The 22,589-nt window shown below is 37.7% G+C and overlaps 1 protein-coding gene across 1 annotated transcript in view; it reads left to right on the top strand.

The window, feature by feature from the left end:
• Window positions 1-22,589, top strand: part of UBAC2 (UBA domain containing 2) — an 89,013-nt gene that overhangs the window by 53,861 nt on the left and 12,563 nt on the right. The window contains exons 5-7 of the mRNA XM_039730424.1: window positions 4,405-4,528; window positions 6,561-6,608; window positions 16,937-17,182. Of these exons, the coding sequence (XP_039586358.1) occupies window positions 4,405-4,528; window positions 6,561-6,608; window positions 16,937-17,182 (418 nt within the window). The remainder of the gene's footprint in view (window positions 1-4,404; window positions 4,529-6,560; window positions 6,609-16,936; window positions 17,183-22,589) is intronic.

Raw genomic sequence — 22,589 nt, 5'->3', positions numbered from 1 at the left:
CAACAGCAAGAATTTTTGCAGAAGCTACATTTATTTAGCTTTCTAACCCTTTGTTCATGCATTTTAGAACCATTTTCCTCTGTTTTGTGCATATATTTGCTAGTGCTAATGTTTTATTTTAATCTGCATTTAGTAGTCACTCTTTTAGACTTTAAATAGTGCATTTCTCTTGTAAGATGTACCTGCCCCTGATTTTTTCTTCTCAGACAATTTTTACATCTCTGATTTATTTTTTTCAAGGATATTGTTTGTATATGTCTTTTCTTATTTCTTTGTACAAAACCAGTCTCTTTGATTCATATGATGTAAAATGTTCCTATCTTGTCACTGTGTTTCCGTTTCACTTCAAATGTTGAAATTTAACGTGCTCTTCAAAATGAGGATATAATTATTATGTAGACAGCTACTACAGCACATCTTTGGGATGGACATGTAGAATATTCAAACTCTAGAATTCAGTTTTCAGGTTTTAGAATTTTCTGGTTTGTTTGAAAATTTCATTTTCTAACCTACGTGACTAAAATTAACTTCCTAAATATGAAGTGGGCAAAAACTCAGTTCGAAGTCAGAATGTGCTTGTGTCTATAGCCCTTCTTTGCACACAGACATCACAGATTTCTAGTAGAAGTTAATCGTGGCATCTGAAAGGATGTTCCTGATATTCTCATAGTATAATGAACAAAGGGCTGGGCAAAGGTCTCTGCAAAAAGAGAGAAAGCACAGAAAAGGAGACTAAAAGAGATGAGAGGAAAGGCAAATACAAGAGGATAAGAAAGAAGTGAAGGAAAACACTGAAGTAGTCCTTCAATAAGAATATGTTTTCCACCTGTAGATGTTGAATCTGATATATGGTACCAACCAACTAATTAACATAACTAAAAGAGTTAAGAGCCAGACCTTTTATTTACAGTATGTGGATGGGTGTTTTCACCTGCCCAGTAAAATACAGGAAGATAAATTCTCCAGTGATCATGAGCTTCAGGAATAAGGCTTTGAGTTTTCACGGAGCAATAGGGTAGCTTAGGTTTGACAGGATCTCTGGCAGTCATCTAGTTCAACCCTGGGTTTGAAACATGTCCAACAAGAATGGGTTATTTTGGGCTGTGTGTCCAGGCTGTGTCTCTGAGGATGGAAATTGTAGCTCTGGGCAGCCTGCTAAAATACTGGACCATCATTGTCCTGTCTGGAGTTGCTTCAGTATATTAATACCTTTCTTGAAGCATGAAACCCAAAAGTGACCCAATGATTTAGGTTTAGGCTCAGACCAGTTGCTTCAGTATATTAATACCTTTCTTGAAGCATGAAACCCAAAAGTGGACACAATGATTTAGGTTTAGGCTCAGAAGTGCTGAGCAATTACTTCTCTTGGCCTGATGATAACACACTGATAATGCTGCCCTGTATGTGATTGACCTTTCCTGCACGGATAAAGTGGCACTCCAAGGCTGACTAACACTCAAAGGATTCTCCAGCTCCTTATCTGCAAATCTGTTTTCTAGCCAATCTGTGCCACTGCACAAGGTTGTTCTAACCCGGATGGAGACTCCACAGTTACTCCTGTTGAACTCCCTAACATTCCCAATGTCAGCCCATTTCTCAAGTCCATCAAGGAATAGCTGAATGTTGTCCTGCTCTCCAAAGTATTGACTGCTCCCTTCAGTTTGATTTCACTCACTAGCTTGTTGGGAGTGCACTCTGTCCTGTCATCCAGGTTGCTTAATAAAGACAATAAATAGTGTTCATCCCAGTATGGATCCCTGAGTGAAGCTCCTAGTAAGTAGTTGCCATTACAGTTGGTGCTGCTGGTCAGAACTCTTTGAGTACAGCAGTGTAGCCAGATTCCCTCAAATCTGCTTAAGCAGTGCATATCTTCTCTGTTTTTCTTTTAAGGGCTGAAGAAGAAATGAAGTCAAATCAAGCCATCCTAAAGTCAGAGTGTACAACATTTGCCATCTTCCCCTTCCTTATCCACAGCACTAGAGCTCATCTTGGTAAATCCAGATGGGTTATTAGCAGCTGCCTTGTGCATCACATAGCTGGCAATGGCTCCTAGGAGGAGCTTTGCTCTGTAACTTTCCCTGGGTTAGAGGTGAGCTTTGTAGCTCTCTGGATCCTCTTCTTGCCCTCCTTGAAGATGGGTGTGACATATGCAATTATCCAGTCTGCCTTAATCACGTAGCTGGCAATGGCTCCTAGGAGGAGCTTTGCAGCTATCTGGATCCTCTTCTTGCCCTCCTTGAAGATGGGTGTGACATATGCAATTATCCAGTCTGCCTTAATCACGATGGTGTTTCAGTGAGGTAGCATTGGTCACCTCCCTGAGAACCCTGGGGTGCAGCCTGTCTGGTCCCTTTGCCTCCTGTATGATCAGCTGGGCTCAAGAGCCTCTGAAATGTCTTCCTTCACAGCAGGTCCAATCCCACAGGAGGCTCAGGGACCTGCAAGGCCTGAGGGCAAAACTAACTATTGAAAACTGACCCAAAAAAGACATTGAGTGCCCTGGCTTTTTTCTTGTCTTTGTCACTAGGTCTCTTTTTTCACCAGTGGGTCCACATTTTCCTTGACCATCCTTTTGTTGTGCTTTACTGTGTCAGCCATATTCTGGTATTATTCTCTGGGTAATTTGTCTGACAGATCTGCTGTGAATAAGCAGCATCCCCATAAAGATAGTCTAAAAAAAGGCATTAGTGAACTATTGATAATATTGAAGGCAACAGAAAATAAAGGGAAATTTTCAAAGTACAGAATTACATAAAGAAAGTTGAGGGTGAAAGTTTAAAAGCAATTAGAATGAATTTTCACACAGTGGAATTGCCTGTACAAATGAGTTTCACACAGCATTTTGAAGGGCACCAGTTTTGACATTTTATAAAAAGATACCTGAATGGATATTTAGGTAATATCTATTTAAATTAGATGTGAACTCTGTCTAAAAAACAAACACTGATTACTTTAGGAGCATACCTCTGTAGTGCCTACGAACTTACTGTTTTAGGAGAAAAGGCCCATCACTAGCTGTTTCCTCCAGCTCCTCCAGACTGTTGGGTACTGAGCAGTGTCAGACACTGGACTTTGAATTAAGCTGATAGCTACTCTGGAGGTGGTGCTTTCTGTGGTCTCTGTTGACATAAATGGTGAATACTAACATTTAGGGAATGTTTTAGCATGCTCTAATCTCTTTTTAAATGCATTTGCAGTCTTGGGAAATTCCTTTTTGTACTTTCCCATCTTATGATTGAGTGCACTGTTGCATGTAAAATCTCTGTCTCTGAGTCACTGTTTATCACAGGATCAATAAAACCTGAAAAGCATGCCACAGTTGTGGTATTCTCTCAATTTGGTCAGAGTAGAAAGAAATAATTTAAAATTGCTTTTCTAAGAAGAGAAAAGTATATTTTTTCTTTATTTTTCTTCTATCTTCACTTATAAAACCTGGTTTATTCAGTGAATATTGTCTACAATGGAATAACTTCAGATGAAGAATAATTTTTTCATGCTTCTTTCTTATAGCATTTTGACTCTTAGAACTTCAATAATTTCAGTTTATTTCAAGAGTGTGTTGTGTCTATTTATACAGGTGTATTTTTTTGTGTAAAACCTCTTAGAATTTCAATAATTTCAGTTTATTTCAAGAGTGTGTTGTGTCTGTTTATACAGGTGTGTTTTTTTGTGTGTGTGTAAAAAGGATTATATGCAAAATTGAGTGTCTGAATGAAATGCACTAGCTCATGTTCACAAGATCAGTCTAGGCATCTGGTCATTGTAAAGAGTGCTTGAAGTCTTAGACTCTATGAATCTCCTTCCAGTGATGGTTTAAAAACTTTAAAAGCATCTTGTGTTGTGATTAAGATGAGGACCCTAAAGGAAGTTTTATTTGTAGGGCCATGGAAGTCACTGGCAAAGGGAAGTTAAATCAAACTGTCAGTATTCCCATCTTAGATGCTGTACTCTGTTGGCAATCCTCTAACACATGAAGTCTGGGTAAATAACAGCAGCTTAGCTTCATAAGTCAAGTGGCTTCCTTAACCTTTTGGGACAGGTAAAATCCTTATAATTTGTCCATTTGAATCATATTTTGTTCTGATGTAGGAGATACTGCTGTTCTTGTTTTGTGCTGTGCTTTATGGAAAGAATCTGCTATTAGATGAAACATGTTGCCTTCTCTTCTGCCTCTAGTCCTAAACATTGGGAAATTAAATACTTTTTGTCACTTGCTCTTATTTACTAATGAATCTATTACCTAGAATTCCATAAGTTTCCCAGTGTGGGTTCCCAAGGAAGACCTTTGTTTGCAAGGTGGTGTAACATTTTGATTATTGTGTACTTAAAATTAACTCCTTTTGAGTATTTGACACTACTGTTGCTAGTATCATACTTATAACCATCTGTACCTTTCTTTTGCAGCTTGGGTCCTGTGTTTGCGCTGTTTGTTCCATTTTATTCCTCCATTCCAAGAGTGCAGGTGACACAAGTACTGGGCCACTTTTCTATCACAAACAAGTCTCTGGTCTACATACTGGGTTTACAGGTATGGTATGTACTTGCTTGTTCATCTTTTAATAAACTAATAATGTAGTTAGTAATTAATATTTCTGTTTGTCTATGAATTTTGATTCTTCCACATGCATGATTCAGCATACATTTAGCTAGTAACTATCCCGTCAGCTAAAACATAGAGAAAAATGTGTTTCTGGTATGCTGAAGTGGTTAGCAAGTGATCTGTTCTTACCTTGTCTTACATGGAAAAATATAATAGACAATTCCACAGATTTTGGGGTTTTTTTTTGATCCATAAAATGACTTGGATGAAAAGAGATTAAAATGGAACCTGATCCTAAAGCATTTATATCTTATACCTTTCTAGTTTGCTTATATTCTTGAATTTGCTAATTTTTCCCTTGTCTACTAGAGTTCAAACAAAGATGTAGAATACAGTATTTTTTGTGGTAAGACTGTTAGTAAATAATCAAGGTTTTGGCTGAATTTCACTTTTATATAAATTAATCTTACTTGTATATCATGCATTACCATGTGACAGGTAATCTAGAATAGTGCAAGATGTAGAATACAGTATTTTTTGTGGTAAGACTGTTAGTAAATAATTAAGTAAATAATCAAGTAAATAATCAAGTAAATAATCAAATTGGCTGAATTTCGCTTTTATATAAATTAATCTTACTTGTGTATCATGCATTACCATGTGACAAGTAATCTAGAATAGTGGAGCATAGAGCACAGCAACATCATGTAGTATTCTGTGAAATATGACTGGAAAAATATAGCTACTTAGTATAGAAAGCCAGTAATTATTCAAAAAACAATTCAAAAACCCCAAAACCCAGCAGCCTAGAAATGAATGGGCATTTGTGTCACAACCTGAATGATGAGATGTGCAAATTTATGCGAAATTAGGCTCACTTCTATATATTCTAGGGATTCAAAAGAAGCTCTGGCACGAGTAATGGGGAATACACCATAACTATATGAAATGTGGGAGAGAGTATTTTAGAATAGGTAGTCAGTTTCAGAATATTGACTTGTGCTCCACATGAATATTTCATTCATCTTCTTTCCTGTTCAGTCTTTGGTTTCCTTCACTTTCTGCTCCAGCACCTTATTTTCTTGATCTTTCAGATAGTCTTGTTTCTGAAATCACTTCCACTATTATTGCAGTTTTTGGGAAAGCCATGCTAATGTGTGGGCTGTTTTCCATCGTGTCTCTTGCCTTTTGCTTTCATACATGCAGCGCGTCCAGCGCGGATCAGTGCTGTCACTGAGCCCTGGATCTCTGCAGGATCTCTCCCTGCTGAGCAGCTTGCTGCCATCACACAGAGCCTGAGGGAAGACTCATTTGCCTTCTTCTCTCATTTGTAAACTCTGCCCTTATCTCAAGTCACTGTTTCCGTAGTCTGAGCTCTAGTGGGAAGGTGTTCTCATGATTCAGTCAGCATCACTCAGAAACATTTTAGTAACCATTTTCAGTCCATTTTTCCAGTTGGCAATAACCTTCTGCAGGTGATTAGTCACATACTTTGCTAGAAACAATGGGCTGCCATGTTGGCTTTAAAAAAAAAATTGCTCCAACTTATTTCTGTGATTTCATGTCAGCAAATATGTCACTGGGTAAGAACTTTATTTCCTTAATTTTGATGCTGGTGCTTAGTCTGTCTGTGACTGCATGTCTGAGAGCTTCACTTGGAGTGCCTGCCTGCTTGGAACTCTTCTCCTGTTGCTGCTGAGTCATTTCCTTTGCTTCAGTCTGTCTTTCAGACCTGTTTTTCTGTGCAGCCTATAACTGACATCCTGTTATACTTAGTAAGCTATATGAAAATAAAATGTATTGTTCTGTAGAAGGAGAACAATTGTTGGATCCCTGTGTTTTTTCCACTTGCTCCTTCTGGAATACTTTTTTAATAGTAAACTGCATTTTAACAAAGGTAAAAGTCTGACATCTCCCATTGTCATGATGAGTGCATAACCTATATCATACTGCAACTTAGTGGTTCATATAGCAAGAACTTTGTAAAATAAAAATTTAAATCCCTGCTCTTGTGTTCTAGCTCTTAACCTCTGGTTCCTACATCTGGATTTTAGCCTTAAGTGGATTGGTAAGTCTTACTGCTATAAAAATCGTATGTTGCTTAAAACACTGCTATGTATGTGAACAGCACAGTATATTTGAACTCAAAAAGAACAGAAATTACTAAGTAACATTTTGTGTTGGTAAGTAGAAAGTTTTCCTCTTCAACTTCAAAATATGTGAAGCCCTGACTAGCTGGTGATAAACTGATAGATGACAAAATTGGTGGTTAATATTTTCAGGGTTCTGCTTCTTCCTGCATAAAATTAATTTTGTTGCCATGGATATAGCTGTACACCCACAACTATAAATGAGGTTATTGAGGAAATGGTAGAAATGCGTACCCCGGGTTGAAGTTTGTTTGTTCAGTTTTCAGCAAACTTTAAGCATTGATTCCAAAGCTCAGGTTTTAATAACTTTGCTGTGAGGGTTTTTCATGCTTTGTTATTCTCCAAGGAGATGTGTAGTATAGCTGTTTCTCACAATGACAGTGGCAGTAAGGGCACAAAATCACATTTGTCGCATCAGTCAGATAAAGGAGCTGTGATCTGTCTTCTTCCTTTCTGACTCTGTTGTTGGTAAAGTGTTGAGTGCTGGAACAGATTGTGCTAAATCTTTCAGATTGTTCGATACTGATAAGCTTCTTTTTAACTTTTACAGCCTTAGAAGTTAGGAGCTCAGGCTGATTTCTTGGCTCAAAAGACTGTAACCCTTTTCAACAGTGGGAGTGCTGCCACTTCCGAGGGTGCTCACTATTAATTTGATGGAGAGCTCAAATTATGCCTTTGCTGTATGTAACCTACTAATTTGAATCTGGATTGAGCTCAGAGGGAAATGCTGCTACAACTTAGTAGTTTGATCTCCTACCATTTGCATTGACTGTTGCAAAATATTCTGTCGGTTTCTAGGATAACTAATAACAGGAGTGACGAGCAGCAAACAGTGCTGTCTGTTCATGATTTGATCTTGCTATAAATATCGATGAAAGCAGTGCAACTAACAAATCAGAATCTATCTCCCCTGGAAATCAGCCCAAGCCTCTGTGCCCACTGAAGGATCTGTGACTTCCTCCAAGCACACTACCCTTCCTGTTGCTCTGCTGGCTCTTTTAATAGCCCTTCCTTTTGAACAGGTGTTCATCAGAGAGGGAAGGAAAGGAAAGAAATGGAAAGGCATTTTAACTCCCTCTTTCCTGATGACAGAAGCTCTGTGTATACTTGATTATACAGACATATAAAGAGTACCTCAATTTTTTTTCATAATACATTATGCAGATCTTATTTTAATTCCCTCTTAATATAAAGTTTTATTCCTCTGTATAATGAAACTTGCTGAGCTTTCTCAGTAATCTTTTTTACAAATTATCTTTTTTTTTTAATTTAAGGTTGACAATGTTTTATTTAGGTGTAAATCCATAAGATTAAATTGAGTTACTTCTGTGTCACAGGATGGCTAAAAAATCATTTCAAGTTTTCATATTGCTTCAGTCAGCATGAATTAAGTCATCATCAATTATGACATGTTTTCAGTCTCAATTTTTGTCTGCAGCAAGCAGAGAGCTGCACTCCGCGATTTTGTAAGAAGTGCTGCAATTTGAAAAGAAATTCATGTTAGGATTTTCAGCCATTTCTTTTGCATAGCATATCTGCCATACTTCTGTGATTAAGAAGTCTCTTCTCCTCTGTTAGAAATAAATATAATTTGGTGTCTTTTGTGAAAACTTGATAAAAGAATAAAGTTTCATGATATAGTAGATAATCTGAGGAAGGATATGCAGCACTCTAAAGGTGCCTTTTAGCACTACAAATATAATTGGTTGATAATATATGTATATGTACAATTGCAGAAATAAATAGATTATCAAATTCATGTTAAGTCATTCTGACAACCTATGTTATGTAATTCTTACTAATCTTAACATTTTTCTAGCTTACTATCTTAGTCTTTGAGGACTCAAATTTTCAGGTATTTGTACAGAAAGGATGAGTAAAGGCATGAACACCAAGTCAGATAGGTGTAATATTTAGTCACTAGTTCATTGCCTGGTAGACACTTTACTGTATTTTAAGCACTGAAGATCACTTAGGTAATCATGTTGAGTGTATTATAATGCCGTTCTGTAATTTAGCTTTTGTTGCACTTCTGCTTATGTGGAATATTAAAATGGATGGTGCCAGCACAATATCTGCGTTGTTATCAGTTTCCACTGTCTTCACAGTGTTCCTGGTTTAGGTTTATTTAAATTCTCACAGTCTGTATTTGAACATAACTAAATGGGTTCTGAGTTTCTAGTTACATCCTTGCAAGTGTCATTAGTCCTTTTTGTGAACTCTCGGCAGGGTATAGAGGTACTGGGAACTGTACTGCCTTGAGTTCTTGTTTTCAGTGGTTGTGAGTGATGCCATCACAACAGAAATGCATGTGTGAGTCTATGTGGGCAGGTAGGCATTGATGGAATTGATGTACATTGATGTACAGAAGGTCTGCTGTGTCTTTGTGATGAGGTATATCTTGCTAGATCTAATTTTCAGTCAGCACAGGATTATGGTCTTTACTGTCCACGTGAAACTGGACAATCAGTTATTGTACTTTTGGTATGTCAGTTGCTGGTATGTTGTATAAAACATGCTGTTTAAATACATGACGCTTATGTATAAGGAAGGGAAAATTTATGAAGTAGACTGTAAAGAAATTCACAAATCTGATTTGTGAAAAGATGCCCAAAATTCTTTCAGTACTTGTTTACAGAAGTGCCTCCATGTAGTGCATATCACTCAGTTTAGTGAAGGCTTTAAACAGTTTCTTCACTACTTTTTTTTCTTTAAAATAGTCAAAACACCTTAGGAAGTGGTGTTCATGTTTCATTGGTTGTAGACATCTTCTCTCCCTTTTTTTTCCCCACCCCTTTAAAATCTCTTGGATTACCAAATACTCTGGTAGGATTGAAATTTGAGAGGTGTGCCAAGGCTCAGTCATAGCTACAGCTCACCTGCTTAAAGAAATAAGCTCAGGTTGGTGACCAGCAGAAGACATGTCCCACAAAGACTTGCAGTTCCCTCCACTTTCTAGGACAATGTCATCAGACAGATTACATGCCAAGGGTTTTTCTGAGTAGCTTAGGGCTATATTTGATAGGAGGGGGAAGGTATCTTTCAGGTGCTTTCTGTGATTTTAGTGTTCTAGACTTTCTTCTTACCTTGTGCTAGTTTTTTATTTGTTTGCAAGATGACCTGCACCGCATAAAGTTCAAAATTTGGAACCCACCAAGTCTCCTGTGAACTGCCTTGAATTTATGTAGAGTTCAGTTCAAACCTTAGGAAACTGAAATTGAGAAGTTTCTAAAACCCTGCTTGACTTGAAGATTTCACTAAGCCAAATGCAACAGTTTTCTGCATTGTTACTGTGCTACGCTGGAATTTCCTTTACTCAGATTGTATGAAAAGTTGTGCTTTTTATATTTAAATATTGGAAAATGTAGGGAATCTAATTTAGAGCTTGTACTTGCATGGCTTAAGGTTAATATAGAAAGTTCAGACAGTGTTGAGTGCATGATTTTAATTTCAGTTCTGTTTTTTGAGTACATTAGTTATTATTCATAATTTTGAAGTGGCTAACTTAGTTTTGCATAGACTACAGATGCCGTTAAATGCTCCCAAGTGTACTTGGATTGTACTTTTGCGTTCTGTTTGTTAAGAACTTTATCCATCTTTTCTGTTAGTTGTTCATTCAGCTGAGGTGTTTTTGTATAGTGAATTCATGTCCTTTAGAATTGGCATATATAGGGTAAAATGTGATTCAGCTGGGGAGAAAAATAATTAAACCAGACTTTCATTGTTTTAGCTCCTGTCTTAAAAATAGTATTATGTAGCTAAGATCTGATCTGATCAGGAATCATTGATTTTCTTGTTATTTTTCTTCCTCTTTCAGATCTTTCTTGAGTGATTTTGAACAATGCATGCTGAATTCTTTGTTTTAAAACATGTTTTAAAACATTTTGTATTTGTATTACCCCACAGTATAGTGTTCACGTTTAAAATATCATCCCTTCTACATACTTAAAATTAGTATTAAGTATGTGTTTTCTCAAAGAGAATCTTTGGTCAGAGTCTGTTAATGTATGCAGTTACCTCCACATTCATGTCCTGCTGTGCATTGTTCTTCATTCTCGAGTTAGTCTGGGTACGCTTCAGTCATCCACATTCAGTCTCATATAGGACTTTAGTCAAAGTATGATATTTTTTTAACTCTTTGTAACTGTGATTGTAAGTGGGTTTAGGTAAATGTTAGCTAAATGTTGGATCTACTTAATTTCTGAATATTTGACCTTGGTGTTACAGTATAAGTATCAGCAGTGTTGCTAATATCAGTGATATTACATACTGCTAATATCACTAATATTCACATACTAAAAATTCTGCCTATGCTTAAGTACTTACCTAAGTAAAACCATGTGTTTTTTGTGTAACAGATGTGATTCCCCTTTCCTGACAGAATTACCTACCAAAGAGCATGTACTCAGTTCACAGAATCAGTGAGGGTAACACCTGGTCCAGCCTCCCTGCTCAGGCAGGGCTGCCTAGAGCAGCTTGCCCCAGGCCATGTTCTGATGGCTTTTGAGTATCTCCAAGGATGCAGACTCTACCACCTCCCTGGGCAACCTGTGCTAGTGTTCAATCAACCTCACAGTGAAAAAGTGTTTCCTGATCCTCAGAGGGAGCCTCCCCATATTTCAGTTTGTGCCTATTTCCCCTTTTCCTGTTGCTGGGAACCACTGAGAAAAGCCTGGTTTCGTCCTCTTCATTTCCCTTCAGGCATTTCTTTACTTTGGTAAAATCCCCAGGGCCTTCTCTTCTCCAGGCCAAACATCCCCACTTCTCTCAGCCTCTCCTCATGTGAAAGATGCTCCCACAGTCCTTTGATCATCTCTGTGGCCCTGCACTGGACTTGCTCCAGCAAGTCCATGTACATGAACACATGTGCTGAATCCTGCCCAAAACTAGCGTGCAGTATTTGTGTGTGGACAGTGCTCCGTGTTCAGCTGAGTGACTGTAAGTGGCTTGATCTGAGTGTCACTGCATTCTGCTGACCTTACTGACCTAATGCCCTCTGTGGTGGGAGCTGTGACATCCTGCCTACATCGAGGTGTGAACTCGTGACAACTGACTGTGCTACCAGCACTTATACCTGCATCAGTTAATGCATCTGAGGAGAAAGGGAGTTGGTTCATCGGGAATACAGGGGATGTTGGTTTGGAAGTGAGCTTGTAATTGTCTGGGGAGGAGGGAAATGCAGATCTTTCCAACTCTGGAAGAAGGAGAAAGTAGTGAGAAAGGACAGGAAAAGGTAATAATGTGTCGCAAGGCACTTTCTCTGTAATATCTATGGCTTCTTTAGAAAAATGGATATTGGTTTTCAGTTTGTATTTCACTTCTAAGTTTCTCTTAGAACTGAGCAAGAGTTTCTGTGTCCAAAATATGGTCTATTTGGTCAACTATACCAACTGGTTCATTAGGAATTAGATTGTTCTATCAGTGTTTGCTTTTTTTGGCAGCAATGTTGCCCTTTCTCAGAGAGGGAATCCATGAGAGTAATTCAGCTGTATGTATACTTTGGAGATATCTGCCAAAAGATGAGGTACATGTCAAGAGTGCCCATTTCTCTGTGTTGACTATGACACCAACTTTAAACAACCAGCTTATTAAGTAGGCTTTTAAATTACTTATATCTATGTTGGGTCAGATGAATCAAATCCTCATCTTTTAATTAAAGATATTTGATTAAGAATGTGCTAATCATCATCTACAGAACACTGGCAGAGACCAAGGGAACCTATGTTTAGGACAGCAGTAAAAGTTGAGAATAGCTGTACTGTGCAGAAATGGCAGTACAGTCATGCTTGCACACACACAATGTTTATTTAGCTGATAATGATTCCATCTGACCAATGAAGCACTGATGAACTGTGAAGAAAAAATTTTCAAGATATAGGGAAAATTTATGAGCCAAATCAACTGGAAACAAAATTGAAGAGAAATATTTTAGTATCACTATTATCTTCTTTTTCTCTCAAGGTAACTCTTGCAAAAGGCTGTTTATAGTATTTGTAACAATTTCCTAAAAGGAAACCCAAACAAAAGAATCTGTTAGAATTGTAACAGAAGTTGAAAATACATGTGTAGTGCTGTTTATTTGTTGAGTAGTTTTGCTTCTTGGGTGGTTTTCACCAATCCCTCTTGGTTTGATGAATGCTGTCTCTAATGAAGATAAATACAAAATCCTGACACAGACTTCAAGCCATGTTTTGATTCTAATTGTATAGAATTCAGAACATACTAAAGATTAAGCAGATAAAATAGGTATGAAAATGTCACTTCACCTTAAGAAAACTATTTGCTTTTCATTTGTTGATGTCTGAAAATAGACAAGTCTTGAGTACATATGATGAATGTATTTACATTTTTCAGAACAAAATAATCGAGTATTTGATGTCAAGTTCTGTTAGTTGAAATAATTTTCAATATAATTCTCTGACCAGTCTGTCTACTTTTTTTCTGTTTGATTTCCTTTTTTGGTGTTAAATCAAGTACAGTGAATTTAAATATTTATTTTTTTTAATTTTAAGTACTATTTCAGCTACTTGTGGAGCATATGTATCTTTGCAATGTAGAATACTGGACAGCTTCCATGTTTGGTTTACCTAATTGCAGAGAAACTACAGCTACTTCCTTTTTCTCAAAAATGTACAACTTTGGAAGGACATGAGGGAAGGGGAGAGGAAGTTAGGCTTTATACGGGGGCAGGAGGAGGTTAGGAAACTTCATGTGAAGAATCAGTAGTAAGTCACCACATTAAGAAACTGAAAATATCTGAGCACACTTTTATTCTGCAGTGTGCCAGAGAGTTTCCAGCATCCTCCATTTCCTCTTCTTAGCACTGTGCCACATACAATATGGTGGAAGATGCTGTGACTAACATCATGTTCTGTGACTAACAGAAATTAAGATACACCTTGTGTTGCTAGCCACAAATTCTCCATTTTAACAGTGTGAACATAACCACAACGTCTTTTGTGGTGATTTTTGGCGGCTAAAATGCTGTGGAAGCTCCTCTGTTTGGGGGAAGTAGCCTTTAATCTGATGCACAGTGCTGAAGTTGGAATATGAGGTCATCTTATCTTCATTGAATAAATAATGTTCCTTTATGTTCTTAAACACTAGAAATTCACTTAACGTCAGTAACAAAAGCAGTGTAAAAAGTTGCTTTTTACTTTGTCAAAGCTTATGATTTTTAAAATTATATCTATCAAGTTCTGCATATGAACCAGCTATAGAGGAAGTTCTTTGGAAATACTTGACATTAAGATGAGAGTATGACACTGAGCCAGACTGAATCACAAGACCCTTTTTAACTACAAATGTCTCCATTCTGGGTTTATTGGAAATATGGAAATAGCTATCTTGTCCTCACTAGCTGAAACTTATTGAAAATTTGTTATAACTGACCATAGCGTTTTAAAGTTTCTTATACTTCCATATAATAGCTCTTCATTTTAGCATGTCCTTAAACTTTTAGCCTTATAAAGCCTTTTTTTCTGGTTAAGAAGTGAAATTATTCTTCTGAAATCATTTACTTTCTACAACTACCTAAAAGGAGATTGTAATAAGGGGAGGGTCAATCTCTTCTTCCAAGTAAGATAAATGGAAATGTCCTTAAGTTGTGCCAGCGAAAGTTTAGATTAAATATTAGAAAAATTACTCACCAAAATGTTCATGAAGCACTGGAAGAGGCTGCCCAGGGCAGAAAGAGGTTGAGTTACCACCTCTATAGGTGTTTAAAGGACATGTAGATGTGGCACTTAAAGACATGGTGGACTTGACAGTACTGGATTAACATTTGGGCTTGATGATCTTAAAGGTCTTTTCCAACCTAAATGATTGCTACATCCAGCCATATCTGCTAAGTAAAATACAAGAATGCTTTTACTGATGGCAGCTGCTAATTGGGGCTTGCAGTATGCCTTCCCTTCTGAGACAAACAAGTTCCCAAGTACACCAGAGATAGGCTGCTGTTGTCTCATTACTCTATTTTCCGTCTTGACTTGATAAATAATGATTCTCTCTGTGGTTAGTATGTTCAGACACGTGTCAAGATTTGTCATATATTCAGGGAGATGTAGATTTTCCTATCACCACTTGCTTTGTTTTGTTCTTGTGACTTTTTGAACCCGTTCAAGATTTTTGAAAACATTAAACCTTTTCAAAGGTGGTAAGAGAGAGCAGAGATCAGTATCTAGGAGAGCCATTTGAAAGAAGTGAAGGAATGTTAGTGTGATGTTGGGCAAAGGATTTTGCATGAGGCTTCTTTCTCTGCCTAGTTAACACCTGTACAATCAGGTGTGCAGAATCCCTGGAACAAAAGACAGGTCCTGGCTCCATTGCCTAATAATGCTACCTCTACCTACACCTAACAAGGTGGGAGGAAAGGAGATAATTTGTATGTTGTGGTGCTGCTCGTGTATTTTGTGTTGAAGAAAACATCCGATTAAATGTGTATGTAATATTTGCAATCTGGTTCAGTAATTCTTGCTTGCCAAAAACTGCTTTCAAAGTTACTGTGCAGTCTAGGTTTTCCTGAGTGAAGGTCCTATCTATCTAACTCCCTCAGGATCAGGGGGTTTGCTCCTGGGAGACCTTCTTGCTAGGCAGACACCTCAAGCAGTACATACCAAAACCAGGTGAATTGCAGAAGTGATATGAATTTTCTTCCTGTTGTTCTTTGGTGATTATAGCTGTACCTTAGTTTCCAGTTGATGTGCGCAGTTCTAGTCATGAGTTTACAGTCATCTGGAACAGTTTCACTAGAGCTGAGGAAAGGATCTCTGAGGTCATGAAAAATCTGTTACAGTGCTCTGTCCAGTTAGGACCTTCCTTTGAATACAGAAAATTTTAATTAAAGGCAGCCTTCACTCTGATGTGATTGTGGCCTTTATAGCATTTACCTCCTTTCTCATAGCACAACTGAAAGACTGAAGAGGTTGAAAGTAGTTTAAAACTGTTCTTTCTCATTTTAGAATGACAGCCTGTGCTTGGGCTGTACATCCAACCATGAGTCATAAAATGAAAGTAAAATAAAGCAAAAATCATTGTTTCCAAAAGCAGAATGTGTTTTTGCTAAAAGTCTCACTACCCCGCTGGAGGCTGTTATTTAACAATAACCTTGTTAATAATCTGAAAAATATCCCCCCTCCTAAAGATTTTTTTCCTATACTGTCTCCCTTTGTATAATCAGCAATGCATTTAGTACCTTTATACAGATGTCAGTGAGATGCAACAAATAGCCCCAAATAAATAAGTAAATAAACAAATACATCAGATGCAGTTTCTACATTGCTTTTCACATAATTTCATTTCTGGGGTATGTTTACAGATTTGTTGAGGTTCAGATCTCTTCCTGTTCATATCACTGTGCTGTGACAGCCTAATTCTTGTGGCATAACAGACAATAAAGTGTCACAAATGCTGAAATGTGGCATAAAGCAAAATGCAGATGGAACCGCTTTGGGCTCAAGTGCTCTGGCTTCCCAATGACATTCAAAATAATGGCTGAGTGATGACTGTAATTCCATTTATGGGGCTCATGATTTCTCTTTCTCCTGTAGAATCTGAAATTAAATCAAGGCAAGCACAGGGAATGTGGTTTTTTTTCTTATGGGTAGGAGAAGGGCCTCACAAAAACTGGCTTTTTCAGTATCACAGTTTTTAATTTATTGATTTTCAAAATTTTTTTTCCCTCCTATAAGGCAGGTGGGCTTCTTTTGGAATGAGTGTGTGCACATTCTTAGATTTATTTTCAGTTCCACTGGTTTGCTTTTATTTTTACTAGAATAAGAGATTTGGGTTGTGGGGACAGAAGCCTTAAGGGTGTTTGGTTTTTATTTTGAAGGAGTGGTTAGAGTGCTTCAGCATCCTCAAGAGCTGTCTTAATCTTTTCAGGTCAGCGTGCAGCATACCCTGACCAGCTCTTTTACTAGAAATTAAAATTTTATTTTAATTTTGACCAGTTTTACAAAAGGTCACTTGGCCTGGGCTCAGATTCCAAAATAAACAAAAAACCCCTTGCAACTTTATGAGTCACAGGCAATGCACCACACAGATTTTAAAAAGCAATTTGTAGTTGTAGGGAAGTAAAGAAATCCCCTGTTCTTTCTCTGATTCTTGACTGAGAGCTGTAAATACAGTAAAAGTGCTTAAAAAACTAGAAAGACCTACTGTTACCTGCAGCCAAATTCAAAGTAAATGTGGTGTACTTAAGTTGTTTGGTTTTCAGGGTATTTTAACTTTTCATTTTTGATTTTAGATTTCTGGGATTTGCTACAATAGCAGTATCTTAAAAGTTCATCGAATTCTTTGTGTACCCAGATGGGTAGCAAAGCTATTTTCTTGGACTCTTGAACCAGTCTTCTCATCTGCGGAGCCAACGAATGAAGTTCGAGTGGGAATGGGAGCAACAGTGGACATCCAGAGGCAGCAGAGAATGGAGTTACTGGATCGTCAGATCATGATGTCTCAGGTTGCCCAAATGAGGAGGCAAAGACAGCAGCAGGTATTGCTATACATTCTTTAAGGATTATATTGTTATAAGAAATATTTATTTTTTTGTTTGTAGATCTTACATTGTTCCTGTTTGTTAAAAGTAATGTATTTTTAAATTTTTCTCCATCAGTCTTTCATACACTGTTGTACTGCTGATAGCCATTTAAGTGGTTTGTATAGCTTTATATGTTAAAACTGCTTCACAAGATGGGAGCAGGATGTCAGACAGTCTTGTGGGGATGTCACTACTCCTGGCATTCTGTCACGAAAAATGAGGCTGAAGGGTAAAGTGATTGCTTCTTGGTGGTCTTTAGTGAAAGCCATTGTGTAAAGTTAGAAAGTCAAAATGCTCCTCACTCTCCTGTGTATCTGTCTGGTCAGCAGCCTTTTCAGAGAGGTTGAAAATTTTCTGTGGAATTTCTGTGTTTGTAGGTGTATTGGTGGCATTCTGTCACGAAAAATGAGGCTGAAGGGTAAAGTGATTGCTTCTTGGTGGTCTTTAGTGAAAGCCAGTGTAAAGTTAGAAAGTCAAAATGCTCCTCACTCTTCTGTGTATCTGTCTAGTCAGCAGCCTTTTCAAAGTGGTTGAAAACTTTGTGGAATTTGTTTGTAGATGTATAGGTTGTTTCTTAAGGGCAGAAATTAAATTCTCTAACTTACAGAGGTAAACCACAAGTGACTTTCTGTTTGCCATGTTTAATCCTCTTGGCTTATTAATTAAATTCTCTAACTTACAGAGGTAAACCACAAGTGACTTAGTTTGCCGTGTTTAATCCTCTTGGCTTATATCCTTATTGAACAGAATAGCAGAGTGTTTTTATTTTCTCTGTTTGATACAAACCAACAAATCGAGATATTCTCAGACTTTGTGTCATAGGGCAGTGGTGGTGCCACTGATGAACTGAGTGAAGGAGTACAGAGGTAAACCACAAGTGACTTAGTTTGCCGTGTTTAATCCTCTTGGCTTATATCCTTATTGAACAGAATAGCAGAGTGTTTTTATTTTCTCTATTATATACAAACCAACAAATCCAGATATTCTCAGACTTTGTGTTAAGGGCAGCAAAACAAGGCAGGTGGTGTCTCAATTCCTGTATCTTAGATGTGTTCACTGTCTTTACTGAGTTTTCTTTGCTTGAAACACAGCTCTGTACTGATACATGAGTTGTTCTTGTGTGGGGGGTAGTGTAGTGCAAACAGATATAGATGTGTTACCCTTAATGCATTCCCAGAATTAAAGGTGTGATGGCATAAAGCTTTGGCCTGCAACTGGAGGATGAATCTTTGGTTTCCAATCCCTGTTAACATCATTCTGTTGTTCTTGTTTCCTTAACATTTCAATATGATGAAATTATCCTCAAGCAGAAACTTCTAATCTACTTTTCTCTATTCCTGTTAAAACACTGATCAGTTTAACATAAGAATTGAACTAGAAATTACTCAACTCTTGAATGTTGCCATTGCAATAGAAAATGAATTGAAACTGTGTGTTGGGCTACAGGCAGCTGTGAGGACTGCAGCCAGGTTTCTTCAGATGTGAGAAAGAAGCCACTTCCAGTTATGAAGGACAGTCTTTCTAATACCTCTTTAATTACAAAAAGTGGTAAATAAGTTCAGAACGGTAAATGATAAAAGAACTGTTGATAACGTTTTCTTCTCATCTTGTCCTTTCCCTAGGCTATGAACAATGAAAGTGGAAAAATGTCTTTTCATGTTTGACTTCAAATAGAATTCTTTAAAAAGGTGGAGGGGTTTGACTAAAATGCAGGAACACTGTTTGAACATCAGTAAGATGCTTCCCTTTACAAGTTGCTGAAACACTTTCAAGTTACCTTCATGTTTAGCCTTTAACTTGAGCACAGCATTTATTTAACTGCTAGTGCTAATCTGTGAAACCCGTGATCAGAAGGCCATAGGATCAATGTATGAGTGTTCCATAGAGGCTCTTCAGAAAAGGTGTGTCCTGAAAGCTTTTGGCCCACCTGGTGTTTTTTAATGACTCACTCACAGAATTTACTGGTCATCAGCTAAATCGGAAAAAGTATCACTCACAAATGCTACTGTGTAGTGGTAAAAATGAAAAACAGACTATTTTCAATCTCAGAATAATATTTGAAAAGTTGAAAACCATTTCCTGGATTGGTATACTTGGGCAATTCTTTTACCTTCAGAAATTTGGCATGGTGTAATTTGAAGACAGTGGAGTGGAACAGATCATGCTACAGATGAAAGGAATTTAGATGATAATTTTACCTGTGGGAGTGAAGCTAAAAAGAATGCAGATCAGTTTCTTAGACAGTTTTTTGTGAAATTGAATGTAATAAAAGCTGTGAAGTACATGTCAGTCATCAGATCGGGCTTTGAATTATATTCTGGGTAAATGTTGTGTGGATTTCTAAAGTCCCGATATGCTGTCTGTAGGTAGTGTGCCATAGGTGAGATAAATTAACATTTTCTCTCACACTGTCTGCTTTGCTTGGTGAGGGAAGTGATCTTTAACTTTCTTCTCTATGCCACAGTGCAACAATTTTGTTCAGCTGCCGCTTGAGAAGGTGCTCTGCTCATTCCTCTCACTCCTTTAGTCAGCTCATCTGTTTGAGAAATGAGACAATGCAGTTTCCCTGGATGTTGGTAGCATTATGGAAGGAGAAGATCAGTACTTCTAAAGGGGCTCCATTGTCTGGGCAATGTTGGCAGACTCTCATAAGGGTGGCCCTTCTCTTAAATAGATGCTTTTTGTAGTAAGTTTATTCTTGGAGTCTTCACAAGAAATTCTGAAGAACATGAGCTTGACAGGTTATGCAAACCAACATAAAAAAGTTTAAATTAAAAAAAAAAGCGGGGGGTGGGGGGGAGAGGGAAGAAACTGGGGGAAAAGCCTGTCTCAAAAATTGTTTGTAGTATACTTCTATGATACTGAGATGCAAATAATTTTTGCATCTTTTTTCCCCTGCTGTTCACTAAGCCCTTTTATCCAAAGCAGCATTCACTTCGGATGCTTTCTACAAAAAAGAAGAAGCAGGGACCAATCACCCCAGAATTTCTTTGCTGGCAATTCTTTGAGCTTTACCTTTCCCAGTCTCTTTCTAGCTGAAATCTTCTGGTCTGCTGGAACCTGAAGCATGGAACTGTGTGTGTGAGTGCTGGATTGTCAAACACCCTTGAATTCAGTGAGTGGATTGAGTGTGTGGTAGAATTTGAGAATAAACCCACCAAGTTCCTTATTCGATGTACCTCATTTTAGCTCTTAAATATTCAGCGGGCACTGTGTCTGAATACGTTACTAGAAGCTGAGATGTTGATAGTTTCTCAGGGGAATGTGGTTAAATGGTGACTGATTTTGTGTTGGTTCCTAGTTGCTGTGGATACAGCCCTTAAACACATGCTAATGTTCATCTAGAAAACTTTCTAGATCTTACTTTGTGCTTTATTTACTGCTGTGGATATTGCTGAGAAATTACAATCTTGTCCCAAATGAATTACATGGCATCACCTACATTCGCCTTTAAAGGCAGTAGAATAAAATGTGTCCCATATGTATTCATTCCCTGAAAATACAAGCTTGCTATTTTGTTGCTGCTTTTTAAACTTCGTTTTCATAGTTATTTTCTTTTACACTTTTGTGTTTATCCTATTTTGCAAATAGTTTGTCCTATTTTTCTTTTTTTCCCATTATCTGATCCTTCTGTTCCCCTTCCTATCACTGTCACATTTTCATTCCCCACTGTGCCATTTTCCTCCCACATTTTTGTCACCTCTTCACCTTCATCTCTCTTGTTTCCCATACTTTGTATTTGCTCCTATATCAAATGCTTGCTCCTATATAAAATGATTCTTCACTTTGGCGGGAGTTCTCTCCTGTCATGTCTGACTACCAGTAATCATTTGCTATTTTATCCTTTTGCTACTGTAATACTGATAAAAGTTGGTCTTCCTCTCCTGATGTTTCTATTTCTATATCTTTTTTATTTCTCAGCATTTTTCTAAAGTTTATCTTTTTTGTAACCCAAATAAAACCCTGGTGGGAAAAGGGAAGCAACTGCAGCATCTGTGCACCAGTGTGAGTATCAGGGTGTCAACTTGACTTTCACTTCCTACTGAGAATCGTGGAGGGTGGCTGGCAGAGAACCAAATTGTGACTAGATGGGGAAGGTTCCGTGTCTAGGTGGTATTGGCTACTCTGATGTCACTACAGGCTGTTATGTGGAAGGTGGTAGAAAGTTGCAAAAAGGTGGGAAGCACCTTGTGTTGGCATTAAATACAACTTCTTGGAGCACTCCTTGCTATGCCCTTCATCTTGAAAGAATGGGTTCTGTGTCTGCAGAGCATTTTTGCTGACCATGTTAAGGACATTGCATTGCCTTCTTTTTGGATTCTCTTAAGTATCTTGGATCAGGGAAGAGCTTCACCAGATTGCTCCAGACTGTAACAAGCCTACAGCTGTATATGAAAATCTTCATTTCATGACCTCTCTTTCTACCCTGTTGGTCACTTCAAGCTTATGCTGTGTTTTCCCTCCTGACTTTTTGTTCTTCTCTTCCAGCTGCCCCTAATTTTCACTGGGGCCAGAATCTCCTAAGATTCATACCACATGGTATGAATATCTCATATGTATATCTCATCTTCATCATATATGAGATTCTGCTGCTTGCAAAGACCAGACTTCTATAACAAAGGGACTTCCTGTAATTGTTTGTTCATTAGATGTCTTTCTCCTGGGACACAGGAGAGATGTTCTGTGGGTAGGCACACTGAGTGTCTTTATTATTATGGGGAGCCTCATATCCTGAACAATTTGCAAGTTTCATATTTTGTCAAGTAAGGACTGTGTGTCTAGGTTGGTAATTTACCTTCTGGTTGTATCTAAGCAATAAACTCCTGACCTTGGAAAAAAAATAGATTAATGGAGCAAAGGTTTTCATGGCTCAAGAATTTTTCCTCAGGAATGTTATCCTTATTCAGGAGGGTAGAAAAGAAATCCCCCAGTGAATATACTCCTAGACAGTCCAATTCTGCTTTTTCAAAGTGAAGAGCTAGACCTGGGAATATTTTTTAGCTCTTCTACTGGTACTAAGGTGGCACTTCAATGAAGTTTTCTTGAATGACTTCACAAGTTTGAGTACCAACAAGATGTCCTTCCAAAAGACGTCTTGCTGGTACTCAAACTTGTGAAATTTTGAACCATGAAGACCTTCTTTTGAACCATGAAGACTATTTTGAACCATGAAGACCTTCTGCAACCTTTATTCATTACCAAGTCTACAAAACCCCTCGTCACAGCCAAGACTTTGGATATAAGCAGCTTTTCCATTTTGTTCTTCAAATTTATGTATCATTGTCAGGAAGGAAACTATCAGACTGCTTTACCTGAATAAATGAGTGAGACTTTCAGTCAAGTGTTACACCAAGTCTTTTCT

The sequence above is a fragment of the Passer montanus genome, unplaced genomic scaffold (assembly GCF_014805655.1).
Source record: "Passer montanus isolate IOZ18808 unplaced genomic scaffold, ASM1480565v1 scaffold72, whole genome shotgun sequence".
Lineage (NCBI taxonomy): Eukaryota > Metazoa > Chordata > Aves > Passeriformes > Passeridae > Passer > Passer montanus.
The sequence above is the reverse complement of the archived record's forward strand: the minus strand, read 5'-3'. Positions and strand labels throughout refer to the sequence as shown.